The 25,543-nt window shown below is 39.6% G+C and overlaps 2 protein-coding genes across 4 annotated transcripts; one reads left to right on the top strand and one right to left on the bottom strand.

Moving 5' to 3' along the window:
* Window positions 1-427: 427 nt before the first annotated feature.
* Window positions 428-22,627, bottom strand: magl (MAX dimerization protein MGA-like). 3 transcript variants are annotated; one of them, XM_017683203.2, is made up of 27 exons: window positions 22,495-22,627; window positions 17,641-18,663; window positions 16,878-17,487; window positions 16,662-16,755; window positions 14,645-14,752; window positions 14,388-14,522; window positions 14,146-14,253; window positions 13,453-14,021; window positions 13,067-13,304; window positions 12,746-12,918; window positions 12,444-12,587; window positions 11,589-11,637; window positions 10,893-11,264; window positions 10,567-10,751; window positions 10,147-10,471; window positions 9,445-9,750; window positions 7,145-9,219; window positions 6,918-7,024; window positions 6,737-6,785; window positions 6,399-6,581; window positions 6,049-6,160; window positions 4,397-4,627; window positions 3,876-4,106; window positions 3,369-3,455; window positions 3,068-3,160; window positions 2,087-2,170; window positions 428-1,961 (listed from the first exon to the last, which is right to left on the bottom strand). In XM_017683203.2, exons 2-27 carry the CDS (start codon window positions 18,627-18,629, stop codon window positions 1,465-1,467), a joined length of 8,154 nt encoding a protein of 2,717 aa, XP_017538692.1. In that variant the 5' UTR covers window positions 18,630-18,663; window positions 22,495-22,627; the 3' UTR covers window positions 428-1,464. The 3 variants fall into 3 exon arrangements, with proteins under 3 accessions (XP_017538692.1, XP_017538688.1, XP_017538705.1); XM_017683199.2 differs by having other exon boundaries at window positions 3,369-3,458; XM_017683216.2 differs by lacking the exon at window positions 4,397-4,627 and having other exon boundaries at window positions 3,369-3,458.
* A 2,001-nt stretch (window positions 22,628-24,628) lies between these two features.
* On the top strand, window positions 24,629-25,543 carry LOC108444475 (type-1 angiotensin II receptor). Its single transcript, XM_017725677.2, has one exon. It carries the CDS (start codon window positions 24,629-24,631, stop codon window positions 25,541-25,543), a length of 915 nt encoding a protein of 304 aa, XP_017581166.2.

Consider the following 25,543-nt stretch of genomic DNA (forward strand, 5'->3'; position numbering starts at 1 on the left):
TTCGTTAGTCTAGACGAGACACGCGCCAACTTCCTGATTAACACGGTGGAGTCTGGATTCGGCACGATGTCACTTTTTGCATTGAGGACAATTAGTCTGATGATCTTCCTGCCGCTCTACACCAAAGCTACACCCCCACCCCCGATCCAGCCAATACGGTGCAAAAACCCTATCAATTCCCCGCATTTCATTAGACATACTGGAAAACCAGGTGCCTACAAACTTATAGCGTACACAGACCAGAACTGCTATAAAATTCACAAATTTACAGCCACTTTCAAAAAAACCCTCCCACTACTACTCTGACTAAAGCCGTTTTGAGTCTTTATTTCTGCTCATGTCCATAATATTCATGTGGATTTTCCTGAATGGACTAATCGACACACAGCCATTATCAAGGTCATCTAAATGGACACAATGTAAGCAGTTTAATTTGGGACAGACTGCTCCTCACAACTCACAGGCTTTATTCACATACACAGCTGGCCTTCACATTTTCATGTACAATGCAGTCAGGCGAACCATGCATTCTTTTATTCAGCTGTAACTGTCCATTCCTTGATCAACATCACCGAGTTCAGGAGAACAATATCATTTGACAGTGTATATTTTCCTAAACACAGGCAAGTCTATTTGACATCCATGCATTTTATTACTGAAATAAAATGCTGCCCAACAAGTTGTTATACAAAAAAACAAACAAACAAAAAAAAAATACACACTAACGTGAAAAAGTTAATCTACTTAATAAACAACAGAACAGGTATCACAGTATAACGTTCATTAAAAAAAACTGGGATGTTTTTATGAAATTGTTCATTTTGCACATTTTTTCCTTTGCATGCTTTATTGAAAACAGTAATTGTTTTTTTCCAGTCATGAGACATGACTTTTGAAGATGGTTTCATTTATCCTGACAAAGGTTAACTGATTTAGAAAATCAACACAGTAAAAAACATGATTGAAAAATGTATATACAGTGTAAACTAATCTACTCCCTGAAATCCCGATTAGCAAATGCAAATCTATGAACAATGCAGTACATAATAGAGAACATACAAAACTAAGTTGCTTATTAATAACATTACCCCAATATGGGATTCATTGGACTATTACCAAATGATAACATGTATTCAGACATTAATTTAATGTTTTGTTCAAATACTGTTTGTATTCTTTAAGAAATCCTCAGCTCAGTCAAACGTGCAGCATTCTCAAGAGGGGGCAAGATAAACAGTACATTATTGATGGACTAGGCACAGCCATCAAATGAGAGGTATCGATCCTTTTATCCTTATCTTTGGATTTGTGAGCAGGAACAAATACAGGATTTCTGAGAACAGTTCATTGCAATCCCTCTTTAGCCCCAGAAATGCATCAAAAATACATCAGGCATGTATTTAGGAACAAGGACAAGCCGCAGTTTAGCAAAGTTCACATGCCACCGCACTTCTAAGTAACCCTCTACCTTTTTTTCTTTGGGGTACTCCTTGTGGACATTCTGTTGGTAGCAGGAGATCTGTTCCTAAGCATTCTGGGCCCTAAGGCATCAGGGTTAGACAAGGCATCCTCTATGATCACATCACGTTTTGCCCTCTTTTTCCTCAATTTCACCAAACCTTCAGCAGCCGGTTTGTCTTTTTCTGACTCGGTCACAGTAATATTTTGGATGCAGTTCTTATTGACTGGTGGGGATGAACTTGGGTTCTCCTCATTCGATTCCTCAGACCCCAAAGATTTCTCAGTTTCTTCGCAGATCTTTACGGAGTCACCCGTTTCTGTTCCTGCCTCTTCGTCTTGTGCATCTAAGGTAACATCCAGTGAGTTTACTGCAGACTCTGAGGCTTGAGGGGAACTTGGCAGAGGAGTCTTTTCAAGACTTGTAAGCTGAAGCTTTGCAACAGGATCAGCCATCGCAAAAGACTGTAATACAATCTTCGGCAAAGTGAATGGTCCCGTCGCTGCGAAGACCAACATTTCAGAAGGCATGTTAATGTGTTATGTTCACATTACACTTGAATGATCAAAATGATATTATGTGCATCTTTTATTGAGTATTACTATTAGAACACAAGATATACGTTACCTGCTTGAATGGGTGCAGTTTTTGAGCTTGGTACTGATGATAGGTCTAATGCTCTCTGATCAAGTTGCGGCACTGTATTCAGGCCTGCAAGAACAGAAAAAGTAAAAGCCAGTCTAAGATTTGTCATGTTTCAAATTGCAGATACATTTCCATTAGTAGATTAAACAGGAAAAACAATCTATAATTGATAAAATTTTAGCACAAGTTCTGAGCAGGCTAGCTTATTAGCTACTTTCCAAATTTAAACAGAATTCCACTAATTTATAAAAAAAAAACACCTGATGCATAGTTTAATAGCTAAAATATGGAATGTAATTCAGAGTGACTTCATGGAAAATGCTCCATTCTAGAGAAATGTACTAAGTCCGAATTGTTCACTGTGGTGGGTGAGATGAACCAGATGTCCAAAGTGTTTACTGCTACTAAAACGTACCTCACAGAAGGGATTACATAAAATGGCTACAAATACTGTGCCTAATGCCTGAGACATTGTTTATGATGGGTCTGAAATAAGTTTTTGGGCTAAAATGTATTTTATATCATGGTAAAAAGTATTGAAAGGCAAAACAGCTCCCAAAGAAAATCTTTACCCCCCCTAGGTTTACCACTATTTTATCATCAGTGTCACATATTGGACCTCAGAACACACATATAGATTGTTTTGAATAGCAAATAAAATGGCTATATTTGAGCTGTAGACATCCTAACCGCTGGTTCCTACACCACCACAGTAAAGAAATCTCACTCAGTAAGACTCACATTCACATCAATACACTTTGAATGACTATTCATGTATCAAGAATTTATGCTGCTGATTCGTTAAAAAAAAGTCAGTGTTTGATCACATAAGTCTACCTTTCCCCACTTAGATGATAGGATAATCATTATCATTATATTAGCTCCACTGGAATGACCTAATAAAGCAAAAGCAAGGGACTTTTACACATCTCAAATTTCTGAACAAACACTAAGTGCACGTACCTGATGGCTGGGGGTCTGCTGAGAGATTTCTATCGTTCAGTACTGGAGGTAGACTAGTGGGGTTCTGTGCCACAAGCTTCAAGATAAAGTTCTCTAAAAGCAGCAATTTTACAAGGAAAACATATCACCCAAAATTGCTTTATTAACAATATTTAATGAATAATGAACAGATAAAAGTGTACATATGTATAACTGACAGCTCAGTCAATTACTGAAATTATAATTGCAGCATTATAGTTAATTTACCAAAAAACAAAACTGACTTCTACAACTAAGTTATACAACTAAGCACTAGTAGTACCTGATTTATCTGAGGGTAAGGGTCCGATCACATGGGTGCCCTGTGACACAGGACTTGACATGCAAGTGTTTGAACTCTCATCCACAGCTGCTGCAAAATCGCATAAACCATATATTATAAGCACATTTAAACTCACACACGCTCACACACGCTCAAGACTCCAAGCATCCAATGGGCTGCTCAAAGACACACACATACACGGTATGCAAAACCTACGCACACTGTTTTTAGGTATGGCCAACTGCAGATGATGAAGGCCAGAAACTGAGTGTGCTTTCATAATCTTAATACAGATCATTAGTCCCATCAGTGTACATCATTAGTCCCATCAGTGTTTCCAGATCAATAACAATTTGAAGCAGAATGTCTTATATAATTTGAGCATTCTGTAAGATTTGGGGTTCAGTTATGACTGAGCATAATATTAAATGCTTCTTTATGCAATGACCTTTGCCAGGATCAGAAACCACAAGCTGTAACTAAATGTCTTCTTCATAAAATACCAACCTGTAGTAATGGATGGCTGTTGACAGGATTTCTTGGATCTTTTTCGTATATAATTAACAGATTTCCACAGCCCAAGACGAGGTGGGAGTTGGTTGCCTTCACTGTCTAGACGTCGGGGGTTTATTTGTGGAGCTGACGCCAAAGCTGGTATTGGGTTTTGGACATCAAGCCACTTTTCTTGCTTGCAGTCTTCCATGGCGTCTGTCCTAAGAACTTTTCTTCTCTTTCTTACTGAAATTAGTATAAATCAGGGAGAATGAAACGGCCCCAAGGATCTTTTATAACAAGCTTTTACATCTATATGCACATATATTTTACATCAGCCATATGACATGACCTCAAAACAGTGGCAACATAAAAGAGTGTAGTTGTCTGAAAGATTATTAGTTGTATCAGAGTTTCTAGACAACAGTTTGAGCAATATTTAAAGATATAGGTCTTTATTCAGGATCACCTCAGAGCACAAGTAGCTATACTGTAATATTTTTCCATCTATACGGTCTTTTTCATACAGCACTAACCTGAGGGAGTTACAGAAGGCTGCACAGAGGATTTCTTAGCTGTTTGACGCAAGCAATTATTAGATTTCCACTGTCCAAGACGAGGTGGGAGCTGATTCGCTTCACCGTCTAGCAGTCTGGTGTTTATTTCAGGACTTGTCACTGAAGCTGGCACTGGGTTTTGGATGTCACAACATTTTTCTTGCTCACAGTTTTCTTTGAAATTCATTTTGACCATTTCCTCTGTCTTTCCTGTTGACATGGGAAGAGGTCAGGTTTCCTAGCCACTCAATTAACTAAGGCACTGTTTTAAGATGAATTTCATTGAGAGCACCGCCACTGCCATGAATAACTGGCTTCACGTGTTTCAAAGGAACGTATGCATTAGCTCCTGCTAATAGCTATTGTGCAACAGCAGAGAGGCTTGCATGACTGTAACATGAAGTCTACACACATCCCCTCATGACTGCGTTCATTTCATTTTTAAACATCAAAGTTAGCAGTGAAATACAGGATTCAAAAAAGTTAACTATTCCATTACAGTTACAGAAAGAAGGCAGTAACCAGACTACAGATGCATAACAGAAACAGGGTGATTACTAGCAGGATAACATTAAAACCACTCCTGCACACCAAGCGTGAATTTAAAATTTTCAAAAATACAACATATACAATCACCAGTCACTTTATTAGGCACACCTTGCTAGTAAAAGGTTGGACCCCCTTTTGCCTTCAGAACTGCCTGAATTCTTCGTAGCATACTTTCAACAAGGTGTTGGAAACATTCCTCAGAGATTTCGGTTGGTTATTTGAGTCAAATCAACCACAAGACAAATAACCTTTCTTCCCCATTCTGATGCTCGGTTTGCACTTCAGCCAGTTGTCTTGAACGCCTCTACACGCCTAAATGCATTGAGTTGGTCCATGTGATTGGCTGATCAGCTATTTGTGTTAACAAGCAATTGAACAGGTTTACATAATAAAGTGGCCAGTGAGTGTATATTTACATTATATTTTTTCACAGGTGACAAATAGACTCCACATATCTTTGCTGTCTTTATGTTCAGCAACCCATAACGAACATCAAAAGGTGTAGTTTGTCCTGTGCTTTGCCAGGAATGGTGCCATTATCCCCAAAAGCAGCAAACTGAACTATGTACATCCAATCTATGCAAGTTGAAGCTCCTGAATGAGTAGGTCTATGTTGCTCTCATTTTTCAAAGTGGAAAGTACCTTAGCCAATGGCACCCTTCACCTTTTTATTAAGGAACAAAACATAAGTTTGTCAACTGAAGGCACTCATGTTAGTTTTTGTTCCATGGCACTAACAAACAGCAAAATCCCCCCCCCCAAAAAAGTACAGTTTTCATTTATGAAAGTGTGGTGTTTTTGTTTGCCTCATTTAAAGAGGTCTTGTCGAAATTATGACTTTTGAACAAATAGCCAAAAAATACGACAGGAATCAGGTTACATTAATACAGTAATCATTTGGATTAGATTTAACCAGATTATATGTAATCAAATAATGCTTAATCTATAATCCGAAATAAAATTTTTAAGCAAATCTTTCCATCCTGTCAGTTTCCTAGGAGCTGAAAGGCTTACCCTGGAAATAATGGCAAGACAGCAAAAAAATGCTGACTTCCCAAGGAAGAAAAGGCTACATATCTTACCAGATAGCTGTGCTATTGTACTGATATAGGCAGACTGTCGCTGAAGTAATGCCTTTTTCCTCTCTTCTAAAGTTTGGTTCCGGACCTCCAGAGCACGAATCATGAGCCGTGCCTGCAAAAAGCCAGTGATATTCTCTTTTCTCATCTTAAACCCATCAGCCAGAATATAACTTTTCATGTTCTCAAAACAGGGAGGTAAAAGGCAAAAAAACAAAAAAAATCAGAAGGGATCATAGAATAACAGCATACTGTCTCAAATGCACACAAAACTGATAAGTGCAATGTATATTACTATTAATAAAATACACCTTACATTATTGATAAAACAAGAATATAGACACATCACCAACCTGAATGAGTATGTCATGTTTGCACATCTTCATTTTTTCCTCAACGTTCAGTGCTGTTTTCAGTGAAGCAAAGGACTGTCGCATTTCACCTCGGCGCACACGTTCCTTCTCAGTATGAGTTAGCCGCTTTGCTAGCTCATTTTCTGACTCCATTTTGTCACAAGTGTTAGGTCTATGATTAATCTGTGGAAAAATCATTACATTGGTTGTAACATTTTTTCCCCTAAAATGTCTGCTATCCAGGAACTGTTTCAAATCTAAAGACTGGGGACTTATAGGGGTTTCATGGTCCACAATGGTACAAAGGTCATATAGCACTGTTTTATGAGTAACCTTACCTTTTTTCTGAACTTATCTGCTCTCTTTGCTTTTCTTTGTTTTGATTTCCTGTGTGGATATTGTATAGGGACAATACAGTGAAAAAAGTAACTATAAAGCACTATAATATTGCGAGGGAAAAAAATTGTTGTACAGTCATGTATAGTATTTTTATGTGATATATAGTTCCTGTTGTCTAACCTGTAATGCCTGACTTCAGCTTTCATCTTGCTGATAATCTTCTTTTCTTGATTTTCTTCAAATGACTCAACATCAACAGCATCATCTTCCTTACTAGATGTGCCGAACTAGGAAAAAAGAAACTTTTAAACTTCACTTACTTGTTTCTCTCCCCCCCCTTGCATGCCAGGTCAATTTGATGGCAGAAAATTGTCATTACTAATTATTCAGCGAATGTGGTTACTTACACTTTCTTCTGTTTCACTGTTACTGGTAGATTCTGAATCATCACTGGAATCTTCATCACTACTGGAGTCCTCCTCGTCGTCCTCATGATTACTTGAACCCTCACTGCTGTCTGAATCAGAATCATTACCTGGTTTCCCATCATCACTTAAGTGCCCCTGAGTGACATCATCCTCGTCATCAACATATAGCCCTCGGTCTGCCTTCTGAAACTGGAGCCACTTGTTTTTCAAAAGCTTTTGCTTCTCAGGTACATCTTCCTCCTCTACCTGATTAGCAGTTCTGGGTATCCCACTAGAACTGACCAACTGTTTACTAAATTTGAAGACCTTATTATTCTGAGAAAATGATTTTTGTATAATAGGGAGAAGATGCAAACCACTTAGATCAGTTTTCTTTGAGGCTGCATTTGGCAGATGTTCTGCTGGTGGAGTAGATATAGCTGGTGTCTGACCCTCCAATAAAGGGCATGGGACATCACCATCAATGTCTACATAATTATCTTCGTCAGCTTCGTCATATTCTACAGCATTAGTGTTGGAGGATGTAGAGATTGATGATTCTGTCTGTTTCTGTCCAGACAATTCCTCGTGATGGATAATATTTGAACTATTGGAGTTCAAATTTTGTTTATTCTGGTCAGGATGGTTGGATACTGTTGCTTGGATATTGGTTGTTTGTTTAATAAATGGTAAAATCTTTTTTGGGCCAGAGTTTCCAAGAACAATTCCTTGTTCTTGAATTTCCAAGTGGTTAGAACGTGTATGAATCTGAGTTATGCTGTTGGTGCCTTCAGTTTTACTAATAATCGAAGAACTGTTTTTTGGGGCAAGACCTTGTTCACAGACGTTAGGTTGGTTAACAACAGCGACCTTCTCTGTTGGGTCTTCACAGGGTTCAGTTTGAGTGAGAGTTGGGTAACCATTTACTTCAAGCAGAACTTTCTTGCTGTTACAGCGGCTGGGGGACAATGTTTGTGTTGGTTTATTATTGGGCTCTTTTTTCATTACATTTGAGGAATCATTAAGACATGGCTCTTGTTCATGGTTCCTTCTGTGGTTGGAATCATCATGGACTAGTTCTTTGTCTTCCGCAACGAGAGTAGAAATCATGTGTTTTTGTTCAGCATTAGAACTAGACTGAGAAGCCTCAGAGATGTCTTGGAGCGCTCTTGTGGTCTTAAAATTCTTGGCCTTTGTGCCAGCTGGACTTTTAACTGAAGTACCAGCATTATTATTCAGCTGTTCATTGAAATCTTCTTTCTCCTCCTCATCAGTTGAATCTTCCTCTATCCACAGTACTCGCTCCGCTCCTTTGGGTGGCCAGTCCTCCATATCTTCGTGTTCCGATTCACAATCATCACTTTTGAGTACCATCTCAGCTCCTTTAGGTACCCAATCATATTTGCCAGAACCTGTTTTACTACTGGTTTCTACCGAATCCAAGGTTTTCTCCATAAACCTATCTTCAGCAACACTTTCTGAAGTCAGGACACACTTGCCATGGTTTAAGCCAGCTGCATCTGTTGAGTTAGTGTTTGAGGTGTCTGGAATGAGTTTCTTTGTATTGCTTTCTGAGACCTGGCATGTCTGTTCAGTCTTTGGGGAACAACTCTGTGACATCACTTTCTCCTTGCATTCATCTTTCTGTGGCAATTCAGCAGGAAGAGATGTAGTTGTGGTGGAATCTGCAGGCATAGGGGGTACACTAGGGCCTAGAGGAAGTTTTATGAGCGTAAACCCTCCAGGAAGTACCAAAGCAGCAGGGGCAGCAACAAGCTGATCTGGAGGTTTAGCACCCTGCTGTGATCCAGCTTTGCCCTCAGCACTAGGAGGGCATATCCGGAAGGAGAACGTTCCCGTTTTACCTGAAAAACTAGATTGTAAATTGAAAGCTGGGGTTCCACTGGCAATATTCATGCCACTACTTCCTGAAAGGGAGAAGATTTTAGGTGCAATGACTGGAAAAGGCCTGGGCAATGGTTTTGATTGAATAGTAGTGCTCAAAGGCTTCTGCATGGATGTGGCATCTTTAGGCAGGCATGTGTTAGTAGTCTGAATAACCTGTGGAATGCTACCTGTGGAGACATTGAAGAGGGAGAAAAAGAGGTATATATGGTTTTACAAACACAAACAGAGAGATTAAAATAACTTAGTTTCAGCTTCTAAACACTGTACATTGATGACTGAAGGATATTAATAATTAATGCAATGATGGTTCAGTAACTTTTTTTTTTTTGAGTATAACTCTGCCCTTGCTTCAGTTATGCTAAATGTAAAAAAAAAAAAAAAAGCTTGCTGACCTTCACTGTTTAAACAGGGTTGAGGCTGACCAGTAGGCCCTTGGCCAATGGGCACTAGCTGGATTACTTGGCCATTGTACTGACAGAAGAAGTTTGACCCCGGCACTCCTGGTAAATGCTGAAGGACCACTTGCTGCCCAGGTGGGAGAGCAGCAGTTGTGGCAGTTTCTGAAGGTGTACCTTCAGAGCTGGAAGGTGGAACTGGCACATTAACCAATTTGGTGCCAGCAGACAAAAGAGGAGTTGTATCAAGTGACTGACCAGTAGAGATTATAGAGACATCTTCCTTCAGAGATGTGCTCTGCTCTAAAAACAAGAGAAGCATGATGCTGTTAACATGTTTCAACTTTCTAGGTAACCCTACACAGATTACAGTATCATCTTAGCTTCGAGTATTGTAATACAGTAAAACCAATTCCAGTGACCCCTAGCCTAGCTGTGGCATTCAGGCTATTTCCTTTAAAAAGGATCAACAACATTTACAGAATGCTACCAAGTGAGAACACACTTTCATGAGTCTTTAAAAGACTCATGACTATCAAAAACCTCATATATATATATATATATATATATATATATATATATATATATATATATATATATATATATATATATATATATATATATATATGAGAGAGAGAGGAATATATCTTTTTTTTTTCTTTTTTCTTCCAAAGCAGAGATCAAGATCATTCAACTCACCTACAAGCTTTGAAAGGGCAGTCAAGGGAGTTAGCTTTGATCTTGTCCTTTTGGAAACTGCTTTAGTCTTGGGGGCAATGGCTGGAAGGGGTCTGGAAGAAGGTGGGGGAGTGGTCTGTGAAATATTTATCACTTTGGGTACAGTATTGGGCTCAGCAGGGGCTTGGACAAGACAAGGTTTGGGTACATCAGCTAGGACCTTAGGCTGATCTGGAGGTTTAGGCCACAGTCTGCCAGTGACAAAAGCTGCAAAGCGGTTGGCGGGGTGTAATGCTCCCATCTGGCCTAATAACAATTTTGCTTGATTGTACATTTTGCCATTTACCTGTAACACACACAGGGATGTGACTGTTTCGATCTACAGTGACAAAACAAAATCAAGAAGACTATAATAAGATGGACTCTTAACTTATGATTTACCCTTATTAGCCCATGAGCAGGACCTCCTCGTTTCTTTTTGGCAGCTCTGAGATATCCAGCAGGAAGGGCATGAGTGAGCAAGGGGAAAATCCTTGACTTTTTCTTGCAGGGTGGCCTATTTCGCTTGTCAGTCAATGGGCTGCTCTTTTTCTGGGGAACAATGTGTGCTGATACTACACAATTTCCTGTGTGAGAGATCAATTGCATTGATATTTATTCAAAAACAGACCAGGCTGAACATATGCATGAAGTCAACTGTATCAAAAAAAAAAGCTCTGTAGCCTAAATATTGATGCTTTTTAATGGATTCTACACAGCATTGTTACCTTTCTTAGTTCGTGTTTCCTTGGCTTTTGAAACTTCAGTTTTCAACATTTTCGTCACCATCGGTTGTAGTTCACTGGTTGCCTTTCTTTCCTGAGACCGTGACACACATACCTTGTATGTGACTGTAGAACATGTGTCTCCTCTTTTGAGTGTGGTGGATAGAAGCTGAACTCTGTACATGCCAACGCAGAAAGGCTCAGAAAGGAGGTTATTGCTCATGCGCCAGAACAGCGAACTCAGCACCAAGTTCCGATGAGGCTCCCAGTTACATTCTGACAGAATTTCCAGCAGTTTAGTCGGCTCTGGAGCATCTGTATTCACTGCAGAGGGTGCACCTTTTGGGTGTTCTCCAGCTCCTGAAGTACTTTTTTCTAAATAGGGGTAAATTCAAAGAACTAAAGTCTCAACCTTTTTTCTTTACTTTTACAGCAGTTATTACAGACCAGTAGAGCTATAAAGCATATTACCCTTGAGTCACATCAGGCACACACAGCATGTTACAGAATTAATTTTGTTAAACCGTGAAGCTACCTCATAAACATCACATCTCCTCTCTAAAGGCAACAAGAGTGGTGTTCTCTGAGCATCATATAAATCAAATCTTTACCCAAAATTATTTATTCATAAATTGCATTTAGTAAATGTTTGTATAATATCTGAAATAATACAATAACTTCAAGATCATAAATGCCAACCTGCTATTTTTTGAGCGGTGGGTGGGACACCAGCTTCAAAACAATGATTCTGGAAGGAAGAAAGAACAGGGCATCACAAAAGGTACTACAAAACAAAGGTATGAAAAGTAGGGTAATTAAGTATCAGTCCATTATAACTTTGATTTATTAGTTGTGTTGCCAGAAACATCATGTAATCACATATCACAAAGCACACAGTCACCAAAACATCATGAACACATAAATGAAGTTTTAAAATCTCTACCCTGGAGGGCATTTTCAAATAGCTCAGTTTTCGTGTGGATGGGATGCCAAAGCACGTGCACACACACACACACACACACACACACAAATAAATAAACTTTTTCAAATATATTTGTATATGCATGAATAAGCAAGTCTGTGTGCACAAGCACACAGGCAATCTGATAACTAATTAGCCATTTAGATGAAATTGCAGCTCATCCCTTCAGCCAATGTTGTATATTCTATTAAATAAAACAGTTTTATTTAATAGAATATACCACAGAGCTTAAATGCAGACAAAGCTATTTATAACTTTTGAGTATAGTTTTACCACAGCTGTGCTCTCATGACAGAAGAGCTCAGTTTTGAACTTCTTTATATTTTTTTTACTTTATGAGGCTGTGTGGAATCCTGTACCTGTACTGTAGTCACTGCTATCTGCACGTTCACTCTTTCAATTAAGTGATGTAAATGGGGTATGCAAACATCAAGCCAGCTAACTGATCATATTCACTGCCAAGAATTTCATATTATTTCCATTATCGATGACGTTGATTGGTTGCTGCAATCCTAATAGAGAGGAGCATTACAAAACACATTTGAATAGTGTCCCCATGTTATACTACTTACAAGTTTCTCAGTGTCCTGCGTCAATTTTTTGTTGGGTAACATGTGCACCTGAGGAGGTGGATTGCTGTTGTACTCTCTTACACGGGCACATGTCATCTTGCTTTCAAAATACAGGTACACAGGATCTTTGTCCTCTTCCCGCATCTATAACCAAGCAGGGCAGGCGGCAGTGACAGAAAGGTATTTATGTATATTTAACATTTCAGTAAATTCACCGTTGCACCGTACTTGTCCAGCTGACATTCACTAAAATTCTACAATTACATAAGATAATATACTTCAGTATACCACAAATTATTCACCTGAGGAGTTGGGCGTGGAACATAGGTGCGCAAGCGAGGTACTTTTTTAAAGGAAGGTGCTGGCTCTGGAATAAATAAAGGCTCAGAGTCATTTTCTTCCATCCTCAACTTCCATAAGGTGGTGACACTTGTAGCAGGTGGTGGTCTATCCCCCTTCTCTGGGTCTGCGATTGCTTTAATACAGTGCACAGTGCAACATGTAAAGCCATGATTAGGATTTTTAATTATTTAGTAAATTAATAGACACTCAACAGACTCATGTTAACTAGACATGTTTAAGGACTTAATGCACCAGTTCAAAGCACAGTCAAAGATACTTACGGAAAGCCATCAGTGCTCTCTTCCTGCCCCGCTGAATTTTAGTCACTTTTGGAGGGTGGATCAGAAGAACTTTGTGCTTGAAACAGCTGCAGTCAAACATGCACTGCTCTCGTCGGCAGTGAGTGGGCCCTCGAATCTTCCTCTGTAGGCTATCACAAATGCAGCCCAACCGACAGAACTCCTCAGAACATTCACCCTTATGATGGAGAGTGCTGAATTTAGTCCTCTTCACAGATTTCTGGAAATATTATTAAAATAAAATAAATAAATAAATAATAATAATAAAAAACCCACACACACACACACACAAACAACACAGGGTCTGCTGACTGCTTGTTAAAAACATTGTAATGCTTGTTGTAATAACCAGCAATAATGTTCCATACCTGAGAAGTGACCAGTGAACTGAGAGCAAAATTGGCTCTCTCAGTGGTGATGTGTGTACGAACTTTTCCATTAAAGAATGCCTCTTCCTCCAAGTCCTGGAGCATGAAATGGATCTGCCTTTTAGCAGGCATCATACCATAACTCCACCGCAGCTGAGGCCTGCTTAGTTGGTTCTTTCTGCCAAGTCTAGGAAGTGGTCCAGTAGAACTGATGGCTTGATCGCTTTGAAATGAACGTGCAAAATTACTGCTTTTTGTTTTATTTTCAAACATACTATAGGAGGATCCTTCTGAATAAAACGACACAGAGTTTTCTGGAGACCTCCCAAGAAGAGGTCTGGCCTGGACGTTTGCATGGCTGGAATAAACCTTGTTTAATGATGTGGATCGGGTCTTAAGCAGACTATCCAGAGTGACCACATAACTGCTGCTCCTGGAAGGCAGCTGGTATGATACAGGAGTTGAAGAGCTCTTGGAAAAGACAGCAACACGATCACTGATCTGCTGGGCCTCGTTTTCAAGATACTCATCCAGCATGTCACTGCAGAAGGCAGAATGGTTTCTCAGACCTATTTGGAAACAGAACATTTAAGCATGAACCTATTCACTTGCAGCTGTGCAACTATTGTTATACTGCATAACAAATGAGGATTGAAATACATCTGTAAGGTTTCAGCAAGATTAACCACTTACCTTCAGGAGCACTCTGTACTGCACTGGTGCTAAATTTATCTCTCCAGCCTTTTATTTTTGTGGGATCATTTGTTTTTCCAGTTCGAGACACAAAAGAACCTGCTCCATCTGCACAAAAACAGCCCACCAACTTTTTTTTTCTGAAATCTTAGCCAACTACAAATACCCTTAAACAAATAATCATTTATTCAACAATGCACCAAATCAACAATTTTACAGTGAAAATTAGTATTTTTACTCACCATGGGAAGGTGAGATGCTTTCGGGGTTCATTTGATTCAAACTATTATGAACAGGTGGGGGGAAAGGCAAGCGCACACCAAGGTACTGTAGGTCTATAGCTGCCGTTGGATCCAGAAGACTTAACTTCATACCAACTATTACAAAAGAAACCACAAAAAAAATACATCACCCTTCAAAAATAAACATTATTAATTAAGCATATGACTGCATCTACAGAATGAGTTCTCATGTCATCAGGTGGACATTCTCTACAAACCTTCCTGTAGGAGTGGGTGGATGACTTGTCTGTGCTTCTGCTGTTTCAGATGAAGCAGTAATGTGCTCTCCAACTTAGAAATTCTCTCCTCCACAGAAAGACTGACATCTACAGTATAATGCAAAACACAGAAAAGTCCATTAGGAGGCATCAGTAGGGCAGCACAGATGCAGCAGTCTCAGGCCTGTCCACTTTTGCAGTTCTACAATAACAGACTGTAGTCCATCTGTTTCTCAGCATACTGCATAGCTTCCATTTATGTTTTCCTATGGTCAGTACCCCCACAGGACCACAACAGAGCAGGTATTATTTGGGTGGTGGATCATTCTCAGCACTGCAATGAGACAGAAGTGGTGGTGGTGCGTTAGTGTGTGTTGCACTGTTAAAAGTGGATGAGACACAGCAGTGCTGGTGGAGTTTTTAAACACCTCAGTGTCACATCTGGACTTAGAATAGTCCAAAAACCTAAATCATCCAGCCAACAGTTTTCTGTGACCAAGGTCTAGAGGATGACCAACACAAACTGTGCAGCAACAGATGAGCTACTGTCTCTGACTTTACATCTACAAGTTGGGCCAGCAAGGTAGGTGTGTCTAATAAAGTAGTTAATTAATGGACACTTAGAAAAAAGAAAAAAAAAAACTTAAAATTAGTGCTTAAAAACTCCAGCAGCACTGCTGTGTCTGATCCATTTGTACCACACACTAACACACCAGGTCAGTGTCACTGCAGTTCAGTTCTGAGGATGGTGCACCCCCCAGATAATGCCTGCTCTGTGGGGGTTGTGACCACTGAAGAATAAGGTAAAAGGGGGCTAATAAAGCAGGCAGAGAAAAAGACAGACTACAGTCACTGAACTACAAAGCGCAGCTATATGGTAAGTGGGACAAAGAATGCAGATGCTAGGAGGTGTACTTGATGAAGTGGCTGGTCACTGTATAGTGTAGTTGGCTCACAAGTTATCTCCACCAGGAATCTTTTTTTAATGGTAAACATGGGCAAAATTATTGCACCGTCCACAACTGTGTAAGAATCTGAGTGTGACTGCAGCATATATGCACAGATTGTCTGTGAAACTATATAACTGCATTAAAAAGGCCAAATTAATATAAAACCATATTTTATTGACTGCGAAGACCACTCTGTAAATGATTACTTCTGTTCTAGGCTGCCCACAACAGTACTGGCTCCACTATTGAATGCAGCTCTTTACTGTGTGACTCAAACAGCTGTACTAGCAGGCTCAGGCTCTGCATGTAACTGAGAAATGCAAACAATAGTGGAGATTTGCTTCCAAGTGTTTTGCATATGTATTCTCTAGGGCTGCTATGACTGTTCATACAATAACTTAATTGAATAGTCGTTGTTAGATTAATCAACTAATCTTACTATGGCCCCATTTGCACCTAGCATGAGTATTGTGAGATCCGATCACACATAGTCAGTGCTAAGTACAGCACTGAAAAGAGCTTTGAAAACTACTCTTTATTGCGATTTCGATATTGATTTTTCAGCCCCACTGGAGATGCATTTGACATATGGAATTACCAGGCATCAATGGCTACATGTCTACTCCATTTACAATCAGATTACCATGGACAGCTGCTAATAACAGGCATGAACAGGGTTTATTATGCCTTCTGCAGTTCCTCTCCCTTGCCTTTGTGGTTTCGCCTGTGCGATTTTTTTTACCAATGCTTTTCTGTAGCACATTGTAATATTATTTTGTCAGAATGGCTGCATCCTTCTAATGATCCCTCAATCAGAGCACAGAACCTTTAAAAGTTTCTAGTGACATGCCAACAATACATGCCAATATTTTTCTTAATCAGTACTGTTGATTAACAGCAACCTGTTGCAGTCCTAGTATTCTTTATAACCAATAAAACAGATGAAATCAAACAAGGTTAATAATTCATTAACCTTAAGGTTCATCTAAGGTTAATTAACATAATATGTAAACAACTAAATTAGTTAACACTTGCTCGAAACTCTCAGAGGACATCAGTGTACATACCTTCAACAGCATGAACATCTGACTGATTTTCAGGCAGTGGAAGCGGTGATGTTTCTACAGGCTTCATGTTCTGAACATGAACATCCAAGGCTTGCTTTAAAATAAGGAATGAAGACACAACTTATCACTTCAAAGTTCTGAGCCAAAAAACAGTTCACTAGCCAAACAAGTATTAAGCTTCTTGAGATGGTCAAAATCAAAGTTACACAGTCATACCTTTGCAGCAAAAGACACAAACAGCATTCCTTCTACATCTTCAAGGTCTGGTTGTAAGGACACATCAGGAGGAGGGATTACTAGAGGGGGTTTTGAATACCTTACACTAGACCACCATTTAGACCTGGCTTTCCTAGCCCTACGAAAAGGCTTACGCCTAAAATGAGCAGTTGTGTTACGCCTGTTCACTTGGCTAGTATTAAGCAAACGTGGCTTGGGTAAGGCAGAAAATTTCGGTTTCATTCTCCCCTGAGAAACCTGAGCAGATATTGCTGCTTCTGTAGGTGATTTGCCATGTGCATAGCCGAGCTGGGAATGAACTGCTTCCCTAGAGACAACGTTTGAGCTTGCAGGAGATCCATTCATGGTTTGTGAGGGTTCTTGTATGGGCGCAGTTACACTTGGCTCAACATCCAAAGGTGCTAGGTGCTCATCCAGCGCAAGTTGTGTCAAAGATTGCTTGACAACTTCCTTGTCTTCATTGGTCTCATTGGAATTAATTTCCTCTTTGCACAAAGCACCATTCAGGTAACCTGAGACTGCATTCTTCATTTTTATCAATATCCCCTCTCTTTCTTTACCAGGTGATGATCCTGGAGAAAGACTTTCCCTGCATGAAGCCAAAAAAAAAAGTAAAATTTCAAAGCTACTATTTAACAAACAAAACAATAAAATTAAATCTTCACACACAATAGGGTTTTACTTTGGTCTATAAAGCACATCTATTAAAGTAACAAACATTTAAGTGCCCAGATTATCATACCTGTGGTCTTTCGTGCAGGGTGAGGTTGCATCCTTTAATGTACACTCTTTTCTGTTTTGTTCACTGTTATGGATGGACAAATTCAAACCAGATGGCTGTGACTGTGTGCCTCCAGGAGAGCAAAGACCGAGTTTGTCCTGAAGCAGACGAATGCTCTGGCTGTCTTTACGGAAGGCCATGGCAAAAGGGTTACAGTCGATTTTAAGCTGGGTGATCTGTGGGTTCTGGTAGCTTGTGACTGCATAGAACTCTGTTTTAGGGAAGGTAAATGTCTGAACATTTGGACTGTCAAGTGTAGTAGACGCTTTTGAGTCTGGATCTACAGGAACAACATGAAGACGTGGCTGGTAACGGTGCATCGGGTACAAAAATACACAACCATCTTGGTCCGTGGAGATACAGGTTAGCTTCACCTTGTAAAAGGACACTGGGCTCTCCATCCATTGATGACCGAAGGCTGGGGACTCTGGGTGAACACAAACTCTGGCACGCACAGGTGGCTCACCCACAGCAGCAGGTTCCCAAGTCTTTCCATTCCATTTGTGAGTAAAGGCATCTAATGGCATAATATCCATAACCAGTGTGTACTTCCTCTCTAGATCCAATCCACTCAGTCTAAAGCGGCAGCAGGGAAACATGCGCCTGCCTTGCTTTGTGAGAATCATCTCTGTGCCCAAGCAGTGAAATCTACTCCAAACAGATTCATTTTCCAGAGTTGCTATAATATTACTGCTTGTATAACTGCTCTTCGTAGAGTTGTTGCTGGATTTCACAAGAGGGAAGGCAACAGGAAGGCCTGTCTGCTTGCTTATTGAAAGAGTCTGGTTGTTGCTACAATCATCAACTTTGCCTGGCTTCAGAAAGACAGAAACTGAGGGTGGAGTGGAAGTTGTACATGTCATTTCGGTCAGTCTCTCTGCAGTTGCATTAACCTCCATGGTGAAAGCAAAATTAGGCATAGGTTGCTCCTGTAGGGCTGTCAGGTTCATTTACCCTGGATGCATTCCTTGTATTCTGAACATCCTATTAAAACACAGGCACAAGACAAGCAACATAAATCTACACATCAGCTCATAAACAAAACAAATACTGACAGTTTTACAGTCCATTTAAAAGGGGAATTTTTTCTAAATTTCTGACTAATTAAATCTTTAAGATACAGTAATTCGGAGTTATCCATTCTAGAGAAACTTCTCGAGTCATAACTGTCCACAATAGTGGTAATGAGAACCAGACATCCTTAGTGTTTAATGACTCTAAAGGTACATCACAGAGAGCTAAGAAACAAAATAGTTATGTATACACTGCCTGACGTCTGAGACATTGTATTACTGTAGTTTTAAGAAGCTTTTGGTCTAAAACACTTAAATCCATTACAGGTGGATTGGTATCTGCAGGTTAAGGTAAAATATTTTTTCACAAATATTGAAGAAAGAAAAAAGAAAAAGGTTTCCCCCAAATTTATTTCACCATTATTTAACATCACATATAAAAAGCTCAGAAAACACAGTTGGTTCACAGGTCATGTAGAAAATAAAATGGCTATATCTGAGCTGTAGACTTTGCAGACCCTGGGTCCTATCACCACCTTTGTAAAGAAATCAATAATCTCTACACTGTGCCATTTCACATCAAACTACTTTGACCTAGTCAACAACTAAATTATGGGTGACTATGATCTGTGAGTAAGGATGTCAAAGGCTAAGCATTCAGCATTTCCCTAGCACTCGTCCTCCCAGTAACTGATACAGTAATGTTGAAAAACAAATTGGGCATCCCAGCCAGAATTTTAATTAAGTGAATAGTAAAGTGAGTATAAATTAACCAATCTCAAAAAACATGAAGTTAGAAATGAAACATTAAGAAAAACTATTTTTGGACAATTTTAGAGTGAAAAAAGGAAATGAGCACCATGCATAAGTTTGGGCACTGCAAGAGATTAGAGGTCTCATTCATTTACGAAGGTCTCAGGCCTTACGTTGTTAATGCTACAGCTTGCTCAGAATCATTAGGAAGTCCAGGTAAAGCAAATTTTAAAACTTTATAAACACACTGACTCCTCAAACCTTGTCCCAACAATCAGCAGCTGCCTAGTCATTTTATAATCTCACAATGTAATTAAGAAGTGGCAGTTAACAGGAACGGTGGGGGTCAGGTTGAGGTTTGGAAGACGAAGAACACTTTCCAAGAGAACTGCTCACAGGACTGCTAGAAAGGCAAATAAACCCCCCTAAAGATTGCAAAACACCTTCAGAAAGACCTAGCAGACTCTGAAGTGGTTGTGCACTGAAAAAAAGGGTGCGGAATTTAATGAAAACACCACCTCTCCTACTCCCAGAATGGGAGCAGATCAAAATGTTTTGTACTTTTCATTGGTAGAGAGAACAATGGATTAAATTAAATACCAGCAAATTCCGAAAGCAAACACAACACCTTTTGTAAAAGACTGAAGATGAAAACAGGATGGTTTCTGCAACAGGATAATGATCCTAAACACACCTTAAAATACACAATGGACTACCTTAAGAGGCACAAGCTGTAGGTTCTCTCATGGCCCTCACAGTCCCCTAACCTAAACATCCTCAAAACTCTGTGGACAGACCTTGGGAATTGTGCTTGCAAGATGGCAGAAGAATCTTCCAGAACTAGAAGCCTTTTGAAAAGAAGCATAGGGAAAATTTTTCAAACAAAACAATCTAGCTACAAAAAGCATTTATAGGGTGTGATTCTTGTCAAAGAGGGTGTTACTAAGTACTGACCATGCAGGGTGCTCAAACTTTTGCTCTGGGACAGTTTCCTGTTTTAACTTTAAAACTGTAAAAGATGGAAATAAAACAGTAATCTTGCTTAAAATATTAAAGAAGTGTGTCATCTTTAACGTTGTGTCTTTTACAAATTTTGACTAAGGGTGCCCAAACTTTTGCATGCCACTGTATACAAGTACAAATAAATAGTAATAAAATGTGATGCAAATAGATCCAATAGATCATTCTCAATCCAAGAAGTGCACTAGAACAAACTATGTGAAAGAAAAAATTAGTCCAGTACAACCAACATTTTTTGCCGATATGCTGATTTATCAATTAAAACATGTTCAAGATCACTCGATATGTTTTTGGCTCTGCATAGAATGAAGTAGACTGCAGCTTTACAGAGGCAGACACTTAAGATATAGCAAGCTCCATGTTCATGCTGAAATCAAAATCAAGATCAGTGTCAGGAGATATAAAAACTAAAATATCAAATACATACTGCAGCACAATTTTTTATTCAAGTACATATCTTTTTGAATTTACTCAGGGTGTTTATTAAAGTCATGGGTAAATATATAGGCAAAGATCAAGCAATACATCACTCCATAATTTAGCAGCTGCTTTTAATTTTATTTCGTTTGCACGTAATCCGCAATTACTCTCACAATACACACAATTTCCAGCATAATCTATTGATAATACTGACTACTTTTCTCCTCTTTTTCACAACCCCAGCACTTTGAGCACTCTCTTTAATAAGCGGTGAAGTATTAAAGGAAGTGTAATATGTTACATGTAGCTCCTAAACAATAACTACCTGTTTAGATGCCTCATTTAGTTCTGAGCAATACTGATAAAATCTGATATCACAGTATTGCCCAAATATATCATGACATCACTGAATGTATAAATTTGCACTAATAATGTTAATAACGTGGTGACACCTGCGACTATGCTACAAGATAGTCTTACCAACCTGTCACAGCGCGTTTGTTTATGCTCTTAAAATGACGTGGAAGTACTGTAAACATTAACCAGACAGAAAGCATAATTTCAGAAAGAAGAAACATTCTTTGGTTATGGATTTTAAAAAGATCTTTCAAAACAATCTGATGCACCTAGTAATGACATATATTGTCATAAGTGTCAGATTCTGAATCAAATAGTAAAAGTAAAGAACATGCAGTTAAAAGAACTAAAAACAAACCAACTGGCAGTAGAAACACTGATATTTCACAGGCATCATGTATCATACATATAACGCTTATTACAGAGCAAACGTTAAAATAAATACTGCAAAGCAATTATCGCGTTATGTTAATAGGACGGTATAACAGTAGAAATGATATCACCCAGCACTCACGCTAAACTCAATTTTCAAGGGCTTTATAACTTTCAGCAGGCATTTCAACATAAAACCAAAACCTTAATGTTCGTTATTTAAACACACAAACCAATATAAACAGACTTGTTTCAAGCTGTAACACCGATCGTTATGACGTAGAAATACAAACACGAAGACGGCAAATGCGTAAAACCATGTTAGCTACAAAACTTAAATATAAAGTAATTTCAAACTCTCCGACCACTTCAAACAGACATTATGCTGAAAGTTTTCCTTCGTAACGTTACCACAAAAGTCTGAAAACATAAAACTTGAAAATTGTTGGGTTAGCCGAGTTAGCCAGCTAGCTAGCTGTTCTTATGCTTCGCTAACGAAAACAGCAGCTAAAACTCTCTGCCTTAGTGCTGAGGGCGGTTAAACTCGTTTACAGTTAACAGCGCTTACACTTTACTCTCAGTCGCAGCGAAGCGGCTTTGGAAATAATAGCACTGCGTTACCGGGTGAGCCGCACACGGCTAAAGCAACTTCGACGGACAACACAAACTCTCCAATGGAGGCCTGTGCAGGCGGCCGGTACGTGGTGGCTGCTGTGGAGCAGCCAGGGCGCATGCACACAAACACGCCTGGAAAAGCGGGAGTCTGTCCGTCCCGCGCTTTGAGCGCCCCTCAGATCGCCCGCCAACATGCAAAACTCGCGCCAAACAAAAGTCAATCCAACAAACAACCCGAGCTGAGCAGCAGCTGTTGCGCACTTGCCTTTAATCGTCAGTGAACGAGATCGAATGAAACCGCGCTCCTTAAGATACTCCGTCGTGCGTTCACTTCAGTCCCTCTCAGTCGACGTACAGCGTGCTTCATGTCAGCTACAGCTCTCTCTCTCACACACACACACACATCCGTGCTCCGCGAGGCTGTGACGTAAGAGTAGCCATGGCGGCACCTAGGACCGCGCAGGCTCCCAGAGGTGGAGAGGTGTTTCTTACTAAATCGGTTAATATGTACAGAAAATCCACCATGATACCGAGCGCAGTCAGCCAGCGTAGGCTGCTTATTTTATTGCATTATCCGTGACGAACAGCCCGTCACTGTTGTAAATCACGGTGGGTTCTACATGGTCAACTTCATATTCGACTTTTTGCAGAAAGCAGTCAGACCCATCATACGTGTCCTGCGCAGTCCCTGATCCTAACCAGCACGTGCTTTCCCTGCCATAATTTGCTATAAACACACGACTTGTAAATGACATAATGTTGTTAACGGCAAAAGCACAAATCACGGTCGACTCCAGGATGGTCTAATATGAAAACAGGAATGCTTATAAGTTTCAAAAGGAGGTATATTCCCACATTTAATATTGACCGCTGAGCGACGGTGATACGGCAGTGTTGCGCAAGCGCGCTGCAGTGCATGCTGGATGAATGCTAAGATAGGCTAATCTAAACTTAACGAAGTTTTACATGACGAGTAGCATTTTAAACATCCCAGACTCAAGCAATTGATTCATTCCCAGTAGTAATTCACGTTATATCGTTGACGTTACATGACGGGGGCTAATTCATTAGTCATGTCTTGTATAAACCTCGGCTGGACCGCATTCATTAGCCTAGCGTGCTAAAATACACGAACAGTCCAGGCCAGTTTGTTTGTTCGAATAGCAGAAAAACATCTGTCAAATATTTAAACTGCTTGCTCGTAAGTTATGGCCACTGGTCTTTGGGCTACATAAATGCTTATATTTACTGGAAGCAGAAGTTGCATCTGTATATATCTGTATTTTTTTTTTTTGTTGTTGCAAGGGATCAAAACTCTTTCACCCTGTACCCTAAGACGATGGACATTGCATCAAACTAGTTAAGGTTAAACTAAACATGGGCATAACACAAGATCCTCTGATAAACAACATTTACCACATTAAAATGAAACTAAATCACCTGTATCCGAGCCTGAGCTGTGGGTGACTTTAGGCTCATGTGCAGCTGCTCCAGAGCATCTCATTCTATTGACAGTGCTTTTCTTTGGGGATTGTACATGCTGTGTGTGTGTGTGTGCAGTTGAATACAGCAATGGATGCACCTCGAAGTAGCTGAGTTGATTCATTAGAATGAGTTTGAAAATATATCACTGTTGTCTGAACAAAACATCATATCTCCAAAGTGGTAACTTACTAGATGAAGGAAAAAACTTTAATGTAAGTCAATGGAGCCAGACTTCCAAGTAGTTTTGGTTCATTTATTATGAAATTTACACACAATGTAAAGAGCAACAGACATTTTCAAATTATGCCAAAAACTGAAAAATGGAGACACAAAATTTTATTCTGATAACAGCACTATAATGTTCTCTTTCAGACATAGTGACCTTCCACTACAATGAGAGTGCCATTTTGGTGATATAAGCAACATTTACCTTTACTTTGCATTGTATTTATTTTAATGTTCTAGTCTATTTTCCAAAGCAATGTACAATTTTTCAGTTAAGTAGAGTTAGCACTTTGCACAGCTTTTTTGTATATTGCTTATTTATACCTTATTCCAGAGGATTCAGTTAATCTCAGTACACAAGACTGATATATCAATCATCTAATCTGTGCTGAATAAGGAATGCTAAGCCTCATGGAAAAATAAAGACATCAAGTTCCTTGCTGAAGTTGATAAAGCTCTAAGGCATCAATTACATGGCTCCCAGTCCTCTAGGTTCTACAGCTTTTCCTCAAGCCCCAATTAAACTGAGCAGCCAGTAAGGTTTTGAAAGTCTCCTGACATCTGAGATCTTTGATTCATTGAGGCAGAAAGTAGAGGAGGTAGAAGATCTAATTGCACTGCATCATACGATACATCATAGCGTATGGCATGACAGCGACTACAGTCTAGTCATTTTGTGAGCTGAACTGATGGAGCAGTCTGTCTTTGGGCTGATGCTGTTGAGGATCATCATTTCTATCGTTGGTGTAGTGGGAAATACGCTCTTGATCATATCAATCCTCCATATGACTCGACTGAAGACATTTGAAGTGTTCTTGCTTGGACTGGCCTTTTCAAACCTTGAAGAGATTATGATTGTGGATATCTATGATGTCACCGTGTTTCGCTCTGCTCACGGTCTCAGTTTTTGGTCCTGCAGTGCACTGAAATTTATGACCATCTCTGGAGAAGTGGCTAGCATCCTTTTCACGGTGCTTATTAGCATTTTCCGCTATCAAAAGCTGCACAACGCTGCCATTCGGGTGATCACTCCTATCTTTATGGACAACATGAAGATAGCCATTGGATTTAGTGTAGGGTGTGTTTTGGTTGCTGTTCTCTCAAGTGTGCCAACTTACGTTGTAAACCTTAATACCTTGGACATGGACAACTCCACTACTAAAGACTGCCCAGCGGATTTCTTTCACTGTAGAAAAAGCGACTGTCCCACTTTCAACAATATATACAAGCATCTATTTATTTTCCTCTATCATCTTTTGCCCCTTGTCATCGTAACAGGGACAAGTTCCCTAATTATCAAGATTTTGATGGTCCAGCAGAAAGTGGCGGAAATACATCATGATTCAGAACCAGCTGCCATCACTGCCCACCATCATGAGAACTCAGTGTTCCATCGAAGCACCATTGGCATCCTGGCTGCAATGGCGGCCTTCCAGGTATACTGCAGTTTATATCTGATTCTTCACCTGATGTTTAATCCACATGACTTTCCTGCGTGGTCTGAGCTGGAGTTCTTCATTACAACGTTTTACACAGCTGTAATTCCCTATGTCTATGGTATGGGACACAACTTTTTCACCGTGAAACATTTTATGAGGCATTAG

The sequence above is a fragment of the Pygocentrus nattereri genome, chromosome 4, assembly GCF_015220715.1.
Source record: "Pygocentrus nattereri isolate fPygNat1 chromosome 4, fPygNat1.pri, whole genome shotgun sequence".
Taxonomy (NCBI): Eukaryota; Metazoa; Chordata; class Actinopteri; order Characiformes; family Serrasalmidae; genus Pygocentrus; species Pygocentrus nattereri.

Coding starts and splice junctions, on each gene's coding strand:
- magl (XM_017683199.2), bottom strand. CDS start 18,629: ATGAACCTGACAGCCCTACAGGAGCAACCTATGCCTAATTTTGCTTTC. Junction 14,254..14,387: donor AAGCATCTCACCTTCCCATG/GTGAGTAAAAAT, acceptor GTTTTTGTGCAG/ATGGAGCAGGTTCTTTTGTG. Junction 2,171..3,067: donor AGCAGACCCCCAGCCATCAG/GTACGTGCACTT, acceptor CTGTTCTTGCAG/GCCTGAATACAGTGCCGCAA.
- LOC108444475 (XM_017725677.2), top strand. CDS start 24,629: ATGGAGCAGTCTGTCTTTGGGCTGATGCTGTTGAGGATCATCATTTCT.